This window comes from Lepidochelys kempii, chromosome 18 (genome assembly GCF_965140285.1).
Source record: "Lepidochelys kempii isolate rLepKem1 chromosome 18, rLepKem1.hap1, whole genome shotgun sequence".
In the NCBI taxonomy this organism is placed as follows: domain Eukaryota; kingdom Metazoa; phylum Chordata; order Testudines; family Cheloniidae; genus Lepidochelys; species Lepidochelys kempii.
Window position 1 is genome coordinate 13,088,899 of NC_136397.1, and position 15,778 is coordinate 13,104,676.

Here is a 15,778-nt window from a genome sequence, read left to right on the forward strand (position 1 = left end):
CCTGATGGTGAAAATTGCTTCCTTAAATCTAACTCCATTAAGTAATTATTACTGTTAATGAACAGTAGCTGCTGCTAACATACGAGCTGCATTTCCTACCTTGGTGTAGAGAATCTGTCCTAGCATGCTGGGGAGGAGAATTTTCTGTTCCTCTAGAAGTTTTTGGCACCAGTTCGTCACCACTGGAATTATCCTGCTACCTGATCGGTGAAAATCCAAGCGTTTCAGATAATGTTACTTTCTGTTGGAAAAACAAATATGTTTAATCCTTCAGTTATCCATTTCAATAAATGAGTTACTTTTTCTGCCGCAAAACTGTCATTTCTTAGTAGAATGATATTGAACCAGGCTTGTCACCTGGTTTCTATGTACTTGGACTTGTTTTGTTTTAGTCTTGTTAGTCTCTTGATCTATGCCGCCCCTGTTATGTGTGTGCAGTTATAAATTATTACTGTGTGATGTGTGTCATAGGCTTTGATCTATCCCTTGACTGTGGCCTCTAAATCCACCACAACTGCACGCCACAATGCTGCCAATAAGATTCTGAAAAACATGTGTGAGCACAGTAACACTCTGGTACAGCAGGCAATGATGGTGAGTGCTCTGTGTATGGTCAATAAAGAATCATTCCATGGACTGATGTACCAGCCATATTAAGGGGTTTTTTGGTCTGTTCTTGTAGCAGTATTTTCTCCCATTAAACCAAAGAAAAATGTTAGTTTTTAAAAATGTTAGATTAGTTGATTCTGAGTGTGATTAATTTGTTGGGAAGGAATGATAGTGTTAGAGTACACAGTCTCAAGGAGACTTTCTAGTGTGATGGGACCATAACCTTTAAATATTGGGGTTGTGATGTTTGTCACAGATGAACCTGAGGAGGTGAGGAGAATGGGGAAAGGGAATCATTGACCCCAAAAAGAGAAACTTTAATTTAATGAGAAAGGGAAACAGGACATCCCAAGTCTGACTTGTTTTGGGGGAAGGGGCCGGTTTATCTTGATTTGCTAAATTCTTAATGAATAACTGAAAGGCAGGAATATATTATGAGGCAAACTTCATGTGATTGCAAACATATTGGCAGGTGGGCAAATCAGTTTATAGTAGTCCAGTGGGGTACTCACAGGAGAAAGTTTATCAAGTAGACAATTGGGAAAAATTCGTGTGGCTTCCTCTAGCCACTAGCAGGGAGTAGGTGAAACCATTCTCAAGGTGAAAGTAGTCTAATACTTTTAAGCCTCTCTGCGTTCATGCAGTTTTTTTCCCCCATAGGAATTTATTATCTTCCCTATCCTAATCCAGGTGAGTGAAGAGCTGATCCGTGTAGCCATCCTCTGGCATGAGATGTGGCATGAAGGGCTGGAAGAGGCATCCCGTCTGTACTTTGGAGAGAGGAATGTGAAGGGAATGTTTGAGGTGCTGGAGCCACTTCATGCTATGATGGAGCGTGGGCCCCAGACTCTCAAGGAAACGTCTTTCAATCAGGTAGCTGCTAGTAGAGTGCAGTCTGAGCTTCCTGTAGCCCCAAAAAACAGAACACCCTGCCTCAAAACCATTCCCAGTACCTTTTATCAAGGTAGTAGAAAAGGCAATGGATTTTTTATTATTGGATGGAAGGCTGCTGTGGATGGCGCATGTGTCTCTCTCTCTCTCAAGCTTCCTTTAACTCCAGTTTTTCACTGTGGAAGCTTGACAGAGTGACTGCTCTGCTGTACAGTAAAGCCGACCTCCAAAGAGTCCCAATTCTAGGCCCCTGGGAGGAGTTTTGACAGTCTCACTGTTTGTTTGCATCCTTTCAATCAGATTGAGGAGCATGTTGAGAATGAAGAGTGCTTCAGGGAGTGAACATGCTTCAAACCCAGTTCTAGACTCTGAAACAGAGGTGGGGGGTTATCCCACCAATTGAGCTAAGGGTGAGGCTCTTGAGATAATTTATACTAGCTTCGTTCCACGACACTTATTTCTGCATTCTTGATCTTTGGGGACTCTAATTCTACCTGGGCGTAATCTGATCAAACAAATGGCACTTGGAGTCTAGTGTCTAACAGATGTTACGTGGGCTTTGTAAAATATACCCACCAAAGGCATCTATGAGAGTGAGTGCCTCCTCCTTTGAAGTGATTTCCTCTGTCTCAGTTACACTGCTTCACCGTCCGCGTCAATGCTGCCACCGGTCAGCATAGCAGCTTATTTGAATTTGTGACTGTTGCTTTAGCCCCACAGCTCCACCATTAAAGGGTATTTCTGCCTTTTCTGGTTTCTTTTGGGGGTGAAATCTGTGTGGGGCAGCATTGTCTAATAGAGTCAACACAGCCAGAAATACTTGCATTCTAATCTTGGTCCTGCCACTGATTTGCCTTGTAACCTTGGGAACGGTTAATGATTGTACAGGATTTTGAGATTAAATAAATGAAGCTCTTTGTAAGTGATAAGTATTTACTTTTCATTTGTTCCTCTGTAGACTGTAGTAAGGGTTCATTTTTCTTCTTCCTCCCCAGGCATATGGCAGAGACTTAATGGAGGCTCAGGAATGGTGCAGGAAGTACATGAAATCAGGAAATGTCAAGGACCTCACCCAGGCCTGGGATCTCTATTACCATGTGTTCAGGCGGATCTCTAAGCAGCTGCCTCAGGTGAGGGGGGAGGTACAGTTCAGGGTTTTACAGTGTAAGCTGTCAATACCCATATGTGTTTATCCAAAATACTCAACAAGGGTATTCCAGAAATACCTGCTGCTGGCTTACACCTTTATGCAGTGCTTTTTGCAAGTAACTGAAATATTGATGGTTGCCTGTGAACTGTTCTATGCCCTCCCTAACATCAGCTTTTTTCATATTTCAGTGGTATGAAATAGACAGACACATAGACGTATATAAAACTTTGGCTTTGTTTGTTTTTTTCTTGCTGGCAGCTCACTTCCTTAGAACTACAGTATGTGTCACCAAAACTCCTCATGTGCCGGGATTTGGAATTAGCGGTGCCAGGAACATATGATCCCAACCAGCCAATCATCCGCATTCAATCCATTGCACCATCACTGCAGGTCATCACGTCCAAGCAGAGGCCCAGGAAATTGACATTAATGGGTGAGAAATGCAAGTTGAGTTTAGCTCAGACTGTATACCTTTTCAGGAAAGTCTTCACTAAAGTCCCTTTAGAAAGTGGATTTTTCACTTTCTGTAAATGATTTTCAGGACAAGCCAGCTGCTCAGATTGCCCTACTTTCCTATTTCTGGAAATATCAATATGTGCTCTCTCCCTAGCTCCTCATCATCAAGAAGCAAGCATGGAACTGGAAGATAAGGGAAATACTTTTATAGAGTGCCTTTCATCCCAGAGTGCTTCAGTTACGTAGCTAAAGTAACACTGAGCCATAGCCATCTCTGGGATGGAGGCTGTCAGCCAACTGGCCCATGGCATGCTACGCAAAAGTGGAAAGGAAGGGAAATTATATAATGAGCATAATATCTTCGATTTTATGTTCCAAACAAACAGGCCCTTGGATTTTTATGTTCTCTCTGAAAAAACATTTAGTAAAATGCATTGTACTCAACTCCTTTAACCCAGCAGAGTGAAAGGCTCTATCGACCTTAACAGGAGTCAAACCCATGGCTGCAGGGAGTAATGTTGTTATAAGACTGATGTTTAAGCCACCAGTTTAGTTCCTTTGGCTACACAGTTTGGAAGAGCAAAAAGAACTTAAAGGAAGAGGGGTATACAGACCAAGAAAGCGGGTGGAGGACTGGATTAGGGTTTGATTTACAGTGTATATGAAGGGCTGAACACAGTGATGTGGAGGTTGTGTGTGAGAGTGTGGAGAGAGATGCAAAAGGTGACAGCAAAAATGCGCGAAAGCAGTAGAGTTTTTGTCATTTTGTCATGTCAGTGTCCTGTTGTCTTATTTATCTTAGCATTGCATCTCCTTCTAAAGAGTGGAGTCTTGGTGACCTTTCTTTAATGAATACCAAGAAATCAAGCCTTGTTTTGTTGCATAATTCCTTAACAAGCGAATTTCCACTTGCAGAAGGAAGTTTATAAAATATATCTACCCAACATTCTGAATCTTGCTGTCATTCTGTCCATTTAAATGTGATTCAGACTTCATCTGATTGTTCATGTAAGATACTGCACTCCACCTCACCACCCCCCTGTATCTTCTCTTGCAGGAAGCAATGGGCATGAGTTTGTATTCCTTTTGAAGGGCCATGAGGACCTTCGCCAGGATGAGAGAGTGATGCAGCTCTTTGGACTAGTCAACACTCTGCTGGCCAATGACCCGACATCTCTGCGTAAAAACCTCAGGTATTTGGTAGGATCTTCTTATTCATTAATGCCGATGCACCTAACACCACTACACTTTCTGCTAGCTGATGAAGAAATGGAAAATCCAGTAACACAACACAAAATGCAACATTTAGGTAACAAATAGCTGGAGATAATGTCTGTCGAAAGGAGGGTTTTTTTATGTTTGTTTTTGTTTTAAATAAACCCCTTTCGTTGGAGTTTCATCATCTTCAAGATGATTGCAATTCAAGGCATTTCTGTTATTGGCTCTGGAGCCTGAGAGCCTTAATAACCTTGCTCGCTTAGGAGAGTCCAGTGACTGTTCTGTTCATATTGTAATGTGGTTTATAATCCTACTTTGGGAGGTACATATAATCTTGTGAAATGGTGGATTCTGGGCAAGAAGATTTTAAAATACCCAGTGCATACTCTCACTGGTGCTCAATTTAAGTAGCCACTGACTGTAGTTCTGCACCCTTGTTTTTCACATGTTAACACACATCGAGCAGAATGCCTTCTGCAATTAATAGATTGTTGTGGGTCATTTACCACAAAGCTTCAGAAAGTGAGCTCTCAGTGAGCTTAACATAAACTGCTTAAAATTATTCTTAAGAATAAACAGTAGTACTCTATCAAGAAGTGTTCGCCAGTTAATTTGAAAAAAGACTGGGTGATAAAGTAATGAATTGGATACATCACATTCCCCAGATTTAGGTGGTGGGTTGCTCTAGATTGGTAGATTTTGAACATCATGAAAATACACCAATTCCTAATGTCCAGCAATTTGAGCCGTGATTTTTTTTTCTCTCTCTCCCCCTCCCCCTAGCATCCAGAGATATGCCGTTATTCCACTGTCTACAAACTCTGGCCTGATAGGCTGGGTTCCCCACTGTGACACTCTGCACGCGCTCATCCGAGACTACAGGGAAAAGAAAAAGATCCTTCTCAATATCGAACATCGCATCATGCTGCGGGTAAAGGGCGCGACAGCACACAATTAGCTGCTCTGTTAGATCGCTAATATCCCTCTGAGTAGTGAAAGTAATGGGACAAGCTCTCTTGTTCCCATTTATTTACCTGTCTTTTGATCCCTTTTCATATTAAAATTACTCTAACTATGCACTAATATAAAATAAAAATGCTAGAATATTCAAAAGCACGCATAAATTAGTGACAGGCTTTGGAGTTATTCGTCTCTCACTTTCCATGTTGATAGTGACCACAAGTTCTTGCAGCTAAAATGAGGTTGGTAGAGATTAGTCTGGCTCCCAGCAGATGTGTCCACATCACAAACAGTCCCACTGCAGCTGATATTTACGAGCATAGGCAGAGCCTGAAAATTGCACATTGGTGGGGGAGGTATAGGGAAGCTTGTACTGTTGGCTCTGTCAGTAAACAGAGTGGGTATCATAACCCAGAAGACTTAATCTTTTTCCAGAACTAAAATTCTCTCTCAGCTCTTTTCTTAACAATAAAAGTAGCTGTTGGAATGTTTGTGGCCACACCGTGGGGTATTGCATTTCAAATGACTTCTGGCTGAGTTTCCTGAAAATGAATTGGTTTGTGCTGCAGAGCAATTAATGGTCATTTAATCACTTTCTCATCGTTTTACTCTGTAAACTAGTAGAGATTGACACATTCCTCATACTGCGGTTGTTTCAGAATTGTTATGAAAAACTTGGTGGCTGCTGAATGACATTTCTCTATTTTAGATGGCTCCAGACTACGACCATCTGACTTTGATGCAGAAGGTGGAGGTGTTTGAACATGCTGTCAATAATACTGCTGGTGATGATCTGGCCAAACTGCTGTGGCTAAAAAGTCCCAGCTCTGAGGTATGTTCACCTTCAGTCACGACTAATGACTCTTGCAGACAGCTAAATATGTTGCCCTCTCTGTGAATGGAGTACCCACAGCATGTAAATGCATGTCTTTGTTTATAGGTATACAACTGAATGCATATTATTCCCTTGATCCCTAAGGGTTGCATCTGATATATTTTTTTGTATATGATGATAAAAAATTCATGGGTGAAAGACTAAGATTTAATTTACTGTTAGCGAAATTAAAATGGTGAAATGTAAACTGAATTAGCATAATTAACCAGCTCCAGTGCCTGTGCCCTTGTATGCATTTTCTGAATTTGTTTGAGGCACACCCAGTTCAATCAGAACTGTTTAATTTCATCTCTTATTTTTCAGGTGTGGTTTGACAGAAGAACTAATTACACCCGCTCGCTAGCTGTGATGTCAATGGTTGGGTACATTTTGGGCCTTGGGGACAGGTAAGTGAAATTGGAATAGTTTCTTTGAAATAAGTGCAGATTACAAGGATTTATAGATTCCATTCTGAAATAGTTGTCATGCTCCCATCAGCTCATTCTGGATATTCTCTTGTGATAACCACTTTCATTTTGGCTATTCCAAACTCCAAATTATATCACCTTTCAGGGCCTGCTGCTATTCCCATTTACTTCAGTGTTCCAGGATCAGGCCCTAGGGTTTGTACGTCTCTTGAGTGCATGACAGGAGTGTCTTCTCTTTCAAGAGGCAGTGTGGTTGAGAGGAATACGCACACAACTAAGGAGCTGAGTGTTCTAATTCCAGACCTACCACACGCTCACTGAGTGGCCTTGAATAAATCACTTAACCAGTTTACCCCATCTGTCAAAAAGAGGTAACCTCCCAGTGTTGTTACTCCGAGAGGATAAATGACTGTTTGTGCAGTGCTTGGTAGATTGTGAGCATTCATACTGACAGCACTCAATATTTCCTTTTTAAAGAGGAATACTTTTTAAACCTAAGTATATCTTGTATCACAGCTGCTACAGGAAGTGTAGCTCACTGCTGCCATCACAACTTTCACACAGCATCAATCTAGTGTGCCTCTTTCCCTTGAGGCATCGTATCTGGGGGGAAAACAGGTGCTTCATATTAATGGATTTTTAGCAAGGTCTTTAATACAGTTTCCTTTGTGTCACTTAATTCTGATTTTCTTGTCCATAAATACTACCTAGGAAGTATATGATTAAATATGTATGTAGATAATATTTAAAACATAAATTATTTTCCTCATACTAACTGCTCCTAGTCTGTTGTTCAAACGCATATTGGGGTGTCACTTAAATATGTATGTCAACTGAAGACTACAATGAACCAGTCAAAGATAATCTAAACTTCCTCTTTAGTATGTGGATTACTGTCCCAGTAGGCCCGAATAACTCCTTTAAAAATCCATCTGAAACTGGTATTTTTATACTAGAGGTCTGTAACATAACAACTAAACCTTTCTGCAACATTTTTGTAATAAAATCAATTGCTCTTGCGCTTAGAACTTTTGATAATTAAATTATAAACCCGTGAAACGTGGGGGTTAAAATAAAAACTGGAATACAACAGCATAAAAGACAGTACTATAATACCCAGCATCTTCCTAGTCTAAGATTGCCTCTGATAACAGCCTGAGTTCCTCTCTTTACTTGCAATACGCTCATTAAATTTCCCTATGCTGTAAAAATGTAAAGTCGTTATAAAATGAGTGGAATATCAACCCTAAATATAAAAGGAATGTAACCAAAATGTGCATATCCAAAAATATAGTGATATAGTGTCTGGTCTAATAGGACATTTATCTTCAAAATCAAGAGGATTTCTGAAAACTCCTGAGTTGTAATTACAGAAGCTAATCACACCATGATGGAAGTGCTTCAGGAAAGCTATTTATCATGAGATAGCTTCCCTATCAGAAGTCTCCAATCACTGGCTGTCTTCTGACTTGCAAAGATAAATGTCGTCCTAGACCAAAGCCATGATTTATTTTTTGATACATTTTTCTGTAACTCTCTAATGATCTGTCACTCTGGCTTCTCTCCTGTTCCTTTCACAAAGACACCCTTCCAACCTGATGCTAGACAGGCTGAGTGGAAAGATCCTGCATATTGACTTTGGGGACTGTTTTGAGGTGAGCTTTTGTACTAAAAATGTGTTGTTTAAAAAAAATGTTTATTTTTATATTTCAGAAAGACCCTGTTATCTAGTACAGCAAAGGCAGAACTAGGATTCAGGAACTCCTGAGTTATTATTTTAGCTCTGACACTGACTTTCAGCATGGTCTTGTGGCACATCACATAACTACTCTGTGCCTCACTTTACCTGTCAGTAAAATGGAGAGAATGCACACCTACCTCACCAGAATGTTGAGATTAGTTATACAGTTGTTTTACAGACATTGAGTGCTAAGTATCAGTGGTGGTTTTCACACAAATCCTTACACCAATTTGTGATTGAAATATGGAGTACATTACTCTATACCAACAGCACAGACACAGACTCTTTGTTTGATTCTTACATTCTTTTATCTAGTAATGTTTACAGCTTCCCTCAAAAAAAATTCCAACAACTAGAGAATCTTAGAAAAGTAGGGCTGGAAGAGACCTTGAGAAGTCATCAAGTCCAGCCCTCTGTACAGAGACAGGACCAAATAAACCTAGACCATACCTGACCCGTATTTGTCCAACCTGTTCTTAGAAACCTCCGAAGATTGGGATTCCACAGACCTCCTTGAAAGCCTGTTCTAGTGCTAACTACCCTTATGGCTAGAAAGGTTTTCCTAATATCTAACCTAAATCTCCCTTGTGTCAGATTAAGCCCATTAACTTCTTGTCTTACATTCAGATGATATGGAGAACAATTGATCACAGTTATCTTTATAAGAATCCTTAACATATGTGAAGACTGTTATCAGGTCCCCCTCAGTTGTCTTTCCTCAAGACTAAACATAGCCAGTTTTTGTTTTTTTAACATTTCCTCATAGGTCAGGTTTTCTAAACCTTTTATCGTTTTGGTTCCTCCACACACTTTCTTTCCTTTTTATAACCACAACATTCAGAGTTATAGCAGGCAAGTTAGTCCCTTACTTATTAACAAACTGCTTTTTCAAGGAGGAGGAGAAGGAAATATCTGCAAAGTTAGTATATTAGTTAACTGATTCTCTTCTTTTGCATATTCAGGTTGCAATGACAAGAGAGAAGTTCCCTGAAAAGATTCCATTTAGACTTACAAGGATGTTGACAAATGCTATGGAGGTAGGTGGTAGTTAGCAGCCACCTTTCTAAAGGGAAAGGGGACTGTTCCGAAGAAGATGTCAGCGGTTTTCCAGCTATCCATGTGTGTGCTACTGTAGTTGAATCTCTCCAGTTCCATAAGGAGCCGAGGTGCTAATATTTCAGCTGCATTTTCCTTTAAATAGATTTCCCATGTGACCTTTACAATATGGAAACAACTCTTCATTGATTAAAAGGAAACACGGTCCTGCAATTTCCCAGGCCTCTCCATATTTTCTCATCCCAAATATTGGCCATGAACCAAACCACAGCCCAGTAGCACAGTGCTTCAAGATGAGTGTTACCTGGACCTCATTTCCATGTCACCAGCGGGCAGTAAATCAGAATAATGGGGCCTCTTAAACTTGTAATGAACCTGTATCTTCTTTTAATAAATGGAAAATGGTGTAAGGGGATTCTGGTCAAGATAAGGCATGTCCTGCCATGGGAGTGATTAGGGCTGGAGTCAGAAGGTAAAAGGAGCCCCACTGTTGATTCAGTTCTTTCTGTTCTGAAGGTGACGGGCCTAGATGGTAATTACAGAATCACTTGTCACACTGTGATGGAAGTCCTGCGAGAACATAAAGATAGTGTCATGGCTGTGCTAGAGGCTTTTGTGTATGACCCCTTACTGAACTGGAGGCTGATGGACAGTAAGTTATCTGGGGAAACAGAACTGGAGAGAGAAGTAAATCAGAGTAAACTGTATAAATGTAAGACATTCAGGAGCACAAAATCAAATGTCTGTTCAAACTCAGGCCTTGGTGGTTTAAATCTGCAGTCTATGCACACACAGTAATGTTAACAGGACTGTGTTCAAGAGCCCTAATATAAAGAAACACAGAGATGAAATCCCATTTGCCCTTAAAACTCAATTAAAAGCAAAATTATTGGAGTCCTTTTGAATTATTTTTCAACATCTTTATTTTGAAAAGCCACACACAGATGTTCATTTGCCTGAAGCAATTGGACACTTAACCCTGTGTCATTCAGAGAAAGACTGATTCACTTTGAGAAGCTGATCTTTCCAAAGTCTATAGTTCAAAGATAAAAACTCTTAAGCATTTTATTTTCTTTGCAGCAAATACAAAAGGCAATAAACGATCACGAACAAGGACAGACTCCTATTCAGCTAGTCAGTCAGTAGGTGTGTATAACGTTTTACTGTATTTCATTTAATTCATTTGGATCATTTTTAATTGGAGTTGTTTTTTTTTTGTTTTGTTTTTTTTTCCCCAAAAGCACAGTGGAAAAACTGCTTATTGAAACTAGGTTTCAAGGCACCAAGTATTAGTTTTGACTGGTGCCTCTTACTCTCATAATTACATATGTATATAATTTACCGCTGAGCTACCTCAGCTTGAATAGCAGCCACTGCTTTGTAGTCATATTCACATTGTAATGTGGCATCAGGATTTTTGTGGAATACCTAAAAGTTGATGCAACCCACAGAGTAATTATGACCTGTGATGTGTACTGTACTTGGTTTTGCATAGTAATGCTGCAGTAAGCTCAGTGACGTTTCACATAGCAACATAGTGGTACAAATGTTACACAAAATCCTAGCAGCTCATTGCTAATGGACCTGTAGGAGAAATGTTAAAGGAAAGCATCTACTATAATGTTTAAAATAGTAGGGTTTCAATAACTTAGTTACTTGGCTACTATTTTAAGTTAATTGTGCGTCTTTTTAAAATATCTTTCAACAAGCAAAATGTACGGAAGGGTACTTTAAGGTTAACTGCAGCTTTCAGCACATAAGATTGAAACATACTTTTCCTGTTTGAGTTATAATCCCTTTAATCAGAGCAATGGGGGCATTCAGCACACTTTGCCCCAATTTAGTAAGCTCTTCAAAAATAAGTCAGTCAATCCAAGTCACCAATAAGACTTTGAGGGAGGAAGGGTTATTGGTAAATGCTATATAGAGTATGATATTCTGAGTCTCGTGCAATACTGAAGTACAGTGGCCAATTTAATGCTCCATTTCCTTGTGTGTCAGTTTTAATGAAAACTTAAATATTTTAGCATAGTCCTAAAAAGGCATTTTGCTCAACATGTTATATTTAATCTCATGATGCTCCTAGCTCTCATTCAAACACACATACACCAACAAGTGCTTTAAATAAATTCACTTGCATGTTGGCAATTGAAGAATTTATTTTCTGTAATCTTAGATGCTATTGGAGAACTTCTTTCTTTTGTACAGTCTAGACCAGTTGAAGTATTGTTTTCTGCAAATGTTGTAGCAGTGACCTGGCATAAAAAAAAGTTTAAAAGTGCAGTTGCCCATCACATAACTTCCTGGTGGTAAGAACTGCACGTAAACCAGAAGCTTTACACAACATACTTGAGCTTGAGTGTAAGGTTTTTTTGTGCTACAAACTGAACCTTAAAAAATGTTACTTTATCTGCCTTTGGGCTTCATATTTATACTGCCATAATTTTCCTTTAAAATCAACGTTTTTACACTGTTCAAAGTGCTGTGCAGGAGAATCTCCTGAAAAGCAAACAAATGTCAATCTTCTTTGTATTTGATGACTGTATTGATATTCTCCCCTCTCTCATTAGAAATGTTGGATAATGTGGAGCTGGGTGAGACAGCCCATAAGAAAACTGGGACCACAGTGCCTGAATCTATTCATTCCTTCAGTAAGTTCCTGTGCAAAGTTCATACATTTTACATTATGGGCAACTAGTTCCTCAATCAGCACGTTCAGTGTTCTACAGATGAGAGCTATGCCAGGTGGGGCAAAAAGGGTTCTCTGTCAGCATAGATAAGAACTTGTTAACTGTCTTTGCTCTCTTCTCTAATTAAACCCAGTAGCTAACAGCAGTTTGCGTGTCAACTATTCATGGCAAAAAAGTAACTGCATCACAAAGTGTTCTGATCATTGTTGTCTAAATAAAGTCTAAATGTTGTTTGCACTTCTGTCTTCTAGTAGGGGATGGGTTAGTGAAGCCAGAGGCTCTCAATAAGAAGGCTATTCAAATTATTAACAGGGTTCGAGATAAACTCACTGGTAAGTGTATACTTTCTAAAATAAAATATTGTAAAAGTAATACAGATATTAGAATTATGTTCAGGTTTAAGTGCTTGCCTGGCACTATCCTATTTCAGTTTTGTGCTAGTTCTTCATCAATTTTATTTCAAATTATCCTGTTTCTTAATTGGGCAGAGCCATTTAATATATTTGGGCTTTGTAAGTTGTATTCTGGAAGGCAATCTTATTTGGAAAATGTAGAGGTAATTTTAATTAATGTGGATCAGATTTGATCAGTTCATCTTTTAGGTGATGATTCTAAATCAAATATCCAGCAACCGGATTCCTTTTTACTGGCTTCACAACTGGAAAAATTTAGATGTGACATTTTACACTCTTAATGATGTATATAAGAACCACTCAAATTAGGTACTTAATGTAGCTAGGCAGTGGATTCCTTCGACTAGGTACAGTACACTGGAGTACAGTACATTACTTTTGTCTGTTGTTTGAAGGAGGGGGTGGGGATAGAGAAGACGTTGATGGGTCATCGAAAACACTTGTGTCCTAAAGGATTCAAAATAGACTCAGTGTGGCTTTTGAGGTTTTCTCTTTGAACAGTTCTGTGCTAAATATATATTATAAGAGGAGAGAGAGTCATCTTCACATTGCTCCATAACTTGCCAACCAAACCAAGCTATGTAATTTGGCTTACGGCCTTGCTCATTGTTTCTTTCACTTGAATTGTAAAGGTCGAGACTTCTCTCATGATGAAACTTTGGATGTACCCACACAAGTAGAATTGCTTATTAAGCAAGCTACTTCCCATGAGAATCTCTGCCAGTGCTACATTGGATGGTGAGTTTGTCTTTAAACTAGCCTTCCAAATGGAGAACAGTCAAGTAAAATATCATTACTCTTACCTCAGGAAGCATGCTGAGGATGCCTGAGTAGACATTGTGTCTAAGCTTGTAATTTTGTGACCATTTTGTTTGCTTGCTTACAGGGCAGTGCCTAAGGTAACCTATCTGTTATAACTAGAAAAGGGGATTATTTAAATCAGGATCAACTCAGAGGTTTTACTCATTTGAAATAAGATGCTCCAATTGTATGTATATCACTAATTGATAGTTATGATAGGGAAATTACATACTCTGTCAACAAGCACACTTTTATAATGCCTTCATCTTTTTAAGACTTCTTAACTGCAGATTGTATTCAAGGAACCAGAAGATTTGGGGGCGGGGTTCAGACATTAGGAGTGTTGATCAGGGATCAAGAAGTAGGCTCAGGCATGGGTCTTTCCCATCCTTGTGATTATAGAAAGGCTTCTGGACATTAGGGGACCTCAGTCCTTCTTAACATAGTCTGTTTTTATGAAGCGATGGGTAAGACTGCACTATTGAAGTATTGCTTTTGCCATCTTTAGGTGTCCTTTTTGGTAACGGAAGATTCCAGAGTATCCACAGCCTTTATTGGAGGCTTTTGCGCTCCAGATATATTCTTCTACAAACTGAAATCTTGGACTGAAATACAGCCTGTCAAATATTTTGAAATGTAAATTAAGAGTTATTGTATATTAAAAGTTGGTTTAAGCCAATTCATAGCTGCTGTTGAAAAACACAAGTTGTCTGAAACATAAGACTTGATTTGGGTTTCCAGAACAATGAAGACTGACTAGACCACAAATACATGGTTCACTTGGTCTTTGGGGAACTGGTGACCCATTACAAATAACAAAATACGGGTTTTGACATAACTTACAATGTAACTATACTAAACTATATGCAGATGAATCATTGCCCTGGTCAGTCCTGTTGGTGTGGGTGCAGTGAACGCAGTGCACTCATGCAAGAATCCTCATTTAAGTGTGGGGACAGAGCTGGAGGGTAGAGAGCAAGAAGAAAGAAGCAGAGTTTTTCTGCCTGTATCTCACCTGTCCCAAACCTCTGTACACTCACCCAAAATCAGAGGGAGGGGATTGTAGTTGAAAGGTTTGTGTTTGACTCCAGTGGAGATGTAACTAGCACATTTCAGACTAGATCTGGATATAGGCGTAGATCCAGGATCAAAGACTCTGAGCCAGTCAAAGCAGAGCCTCTCAAAGAGGGTTGATCTATGGCAAGGAGGATGCAGGGTAAACTCAGAATACCACTTGGAAGCTTCCCACACTGACGGACCGAAGAGCAGTATTGGGAAATAATTAGGGAAACCTGAATACTCAGCACAAAAAGCGGAAGGGAGGAGAACTGATTATACCTGGAAATGGAGAATAATGGATATTAAACATGAGGGTAAAGGTAAATAAAGTTATGATTTATTAATAAAAGAAAATGCACAAAATACGAAGTGTAGCCATGTTTAGATGCCATGTTGTATTTGAATATTTTTGTGCCAATAAATTACACCAAAATGTAAAACGATTTTGACTGGATTCTTATTTATTCCAAAGCATTCCTTATGGAGAGCAGAATTGAGGCACAGCAGCATTACACTAGCACAGTGGAAATATGGGTCAGGACCCCAAAGTGGGTCACGAACCCTTTTTAATGTGGTCGCCAGAGCTGGTGTTAGACTTGCTGGGGCCAAACCCCAAACCTCACTGCCCGGGGCCAAAGCCTAAGGACTTCAGCCCTGAATGGCAGGGCTCAGGTTACAGGCATCCTGTCTGGGGCTGAAGCCCTTGAGCTTTGTCTTTAGCCTACCCACCTGGGGCGGTGGGGCTCTGGCTTTGGGGTTGTGTAGTAACTTTTGTTGTCAGAAGGAGGATCACATTGCAATGAAGTTTGAGAACCCCTAGCAGAAACCCACAGAAGGCACAAACACTGTTGGTAGTGGATTGGACATCTCTAAGAAACTTGTTTTTTTGTTATGGATTTGACTGTCTTCTATATCAGTCCAGATGGTTGGCTATAGCTCCTTCATGACAGCAAGAGGAGAAAAGCAGTCAAGATTGACTACCTATATCAAAGGAGTTTGCCTGTTCATAAACCTTTTTGTTTTAAGAAAAGGAGCACATGCGGCACCTTAGAGACTAACCAATTTATTTGAGCATAAGCTTTCGTGCGATGAAGTGAGCTGTAGCTCACAAAAGCTTATGCTCAAATAAATTGGTTAGTCTCTAAGGTGCCACAAGTCCTCCTTTTCTTTTTGCGAATACGGACTAACATGGCTGCCACTCTGAAACCTTTTTGTTTTAGTTTCCAGCAATTGCAACTATATCCTTAAGGGGACTGCAATTTGGTAAGAACATGAACTTTCTTTATTCCAGATTTTGGGGCATTTTTCTTCTCTTAGCACAAGAACTGATTCTGTGAGACCGAAGAAATAGAATTTTAATCTGATCGCTGTGGTGTGTACATGGAGGGATGATGGTTTAGATGATGTCTCTTCCTAGCAAATGTTTTGTATT

General features: G+C 39.7%; 1 protein-coding gene across 3 annotated transcripts in view; it reads left to right on the forward strand.

The window, feature by feature from the left end:
* The window catches only part of MTOR (mechanistic target of rapamycin kinase), a 106,029-nt gene extending 91,240 nt beyond the window's left edge, over positions 1–14,789 (forward strand). For all 3 annotated transcript variants that reach the window (XM_073316890.1, XM_073316891.1, XM_073316892.1), the window contains 16 exons: positions 472–594; positions 1,300–1,482; positions 2,496–2,630; positions 2,909–3,083; positions 4,164–4,299; positions 5,108–5,255; positions 5,994–6,116; positions 6,483–6,565; positions 8,169–8,241; positions 9,290–9,364; positions 9,900–10,035; positions 10,464–10,529; positions 11,954–12,034; positions 12,325–12,405; positions 13,119–13,224; positions 13,796–14,789. In XM_073316890.1, coding sequence (XP_073172991.1) covers positions 472–594; positions 1,300–1,482; positions 2,496–2,630; positions 2,909–3,083; positions 4,164–4,299; positions 5,108–5,255; positions 5,994–6,116; positions 6,483–6,565; positions 8,169–8,241; positions 9,290–9,364; positions 9,900–10,035; positions 10,464–10,529; positions 11,954–12,034; positions 12,325–12,405; positions 13,119–13,224; positions 13,796–13,811 — 1,740 coding nt within the window. In that variant the 3' untranslated portion in view covers positions 13,812–14,789. The remainder of the gene's footprint in view (positions 1–471; positions 595–1,299; positions 1,483–2,495; positions 2,631–2,908; positions 3,084–4,163; positions 4,300–5,107; positions 5,256–5,993; positions 6,117–6,482; positions 6,566–8,168; positions 8,242–9,289; positions 9,365–9,899; positions 10,036–10,463; positions 10,530–11,953; positions 12,035–12,324; positions 12,406–13,118; positions 13,225–13,795) is intronic.
* Positions 14,790–15,778: the final 989 nt, after the last annotated feature.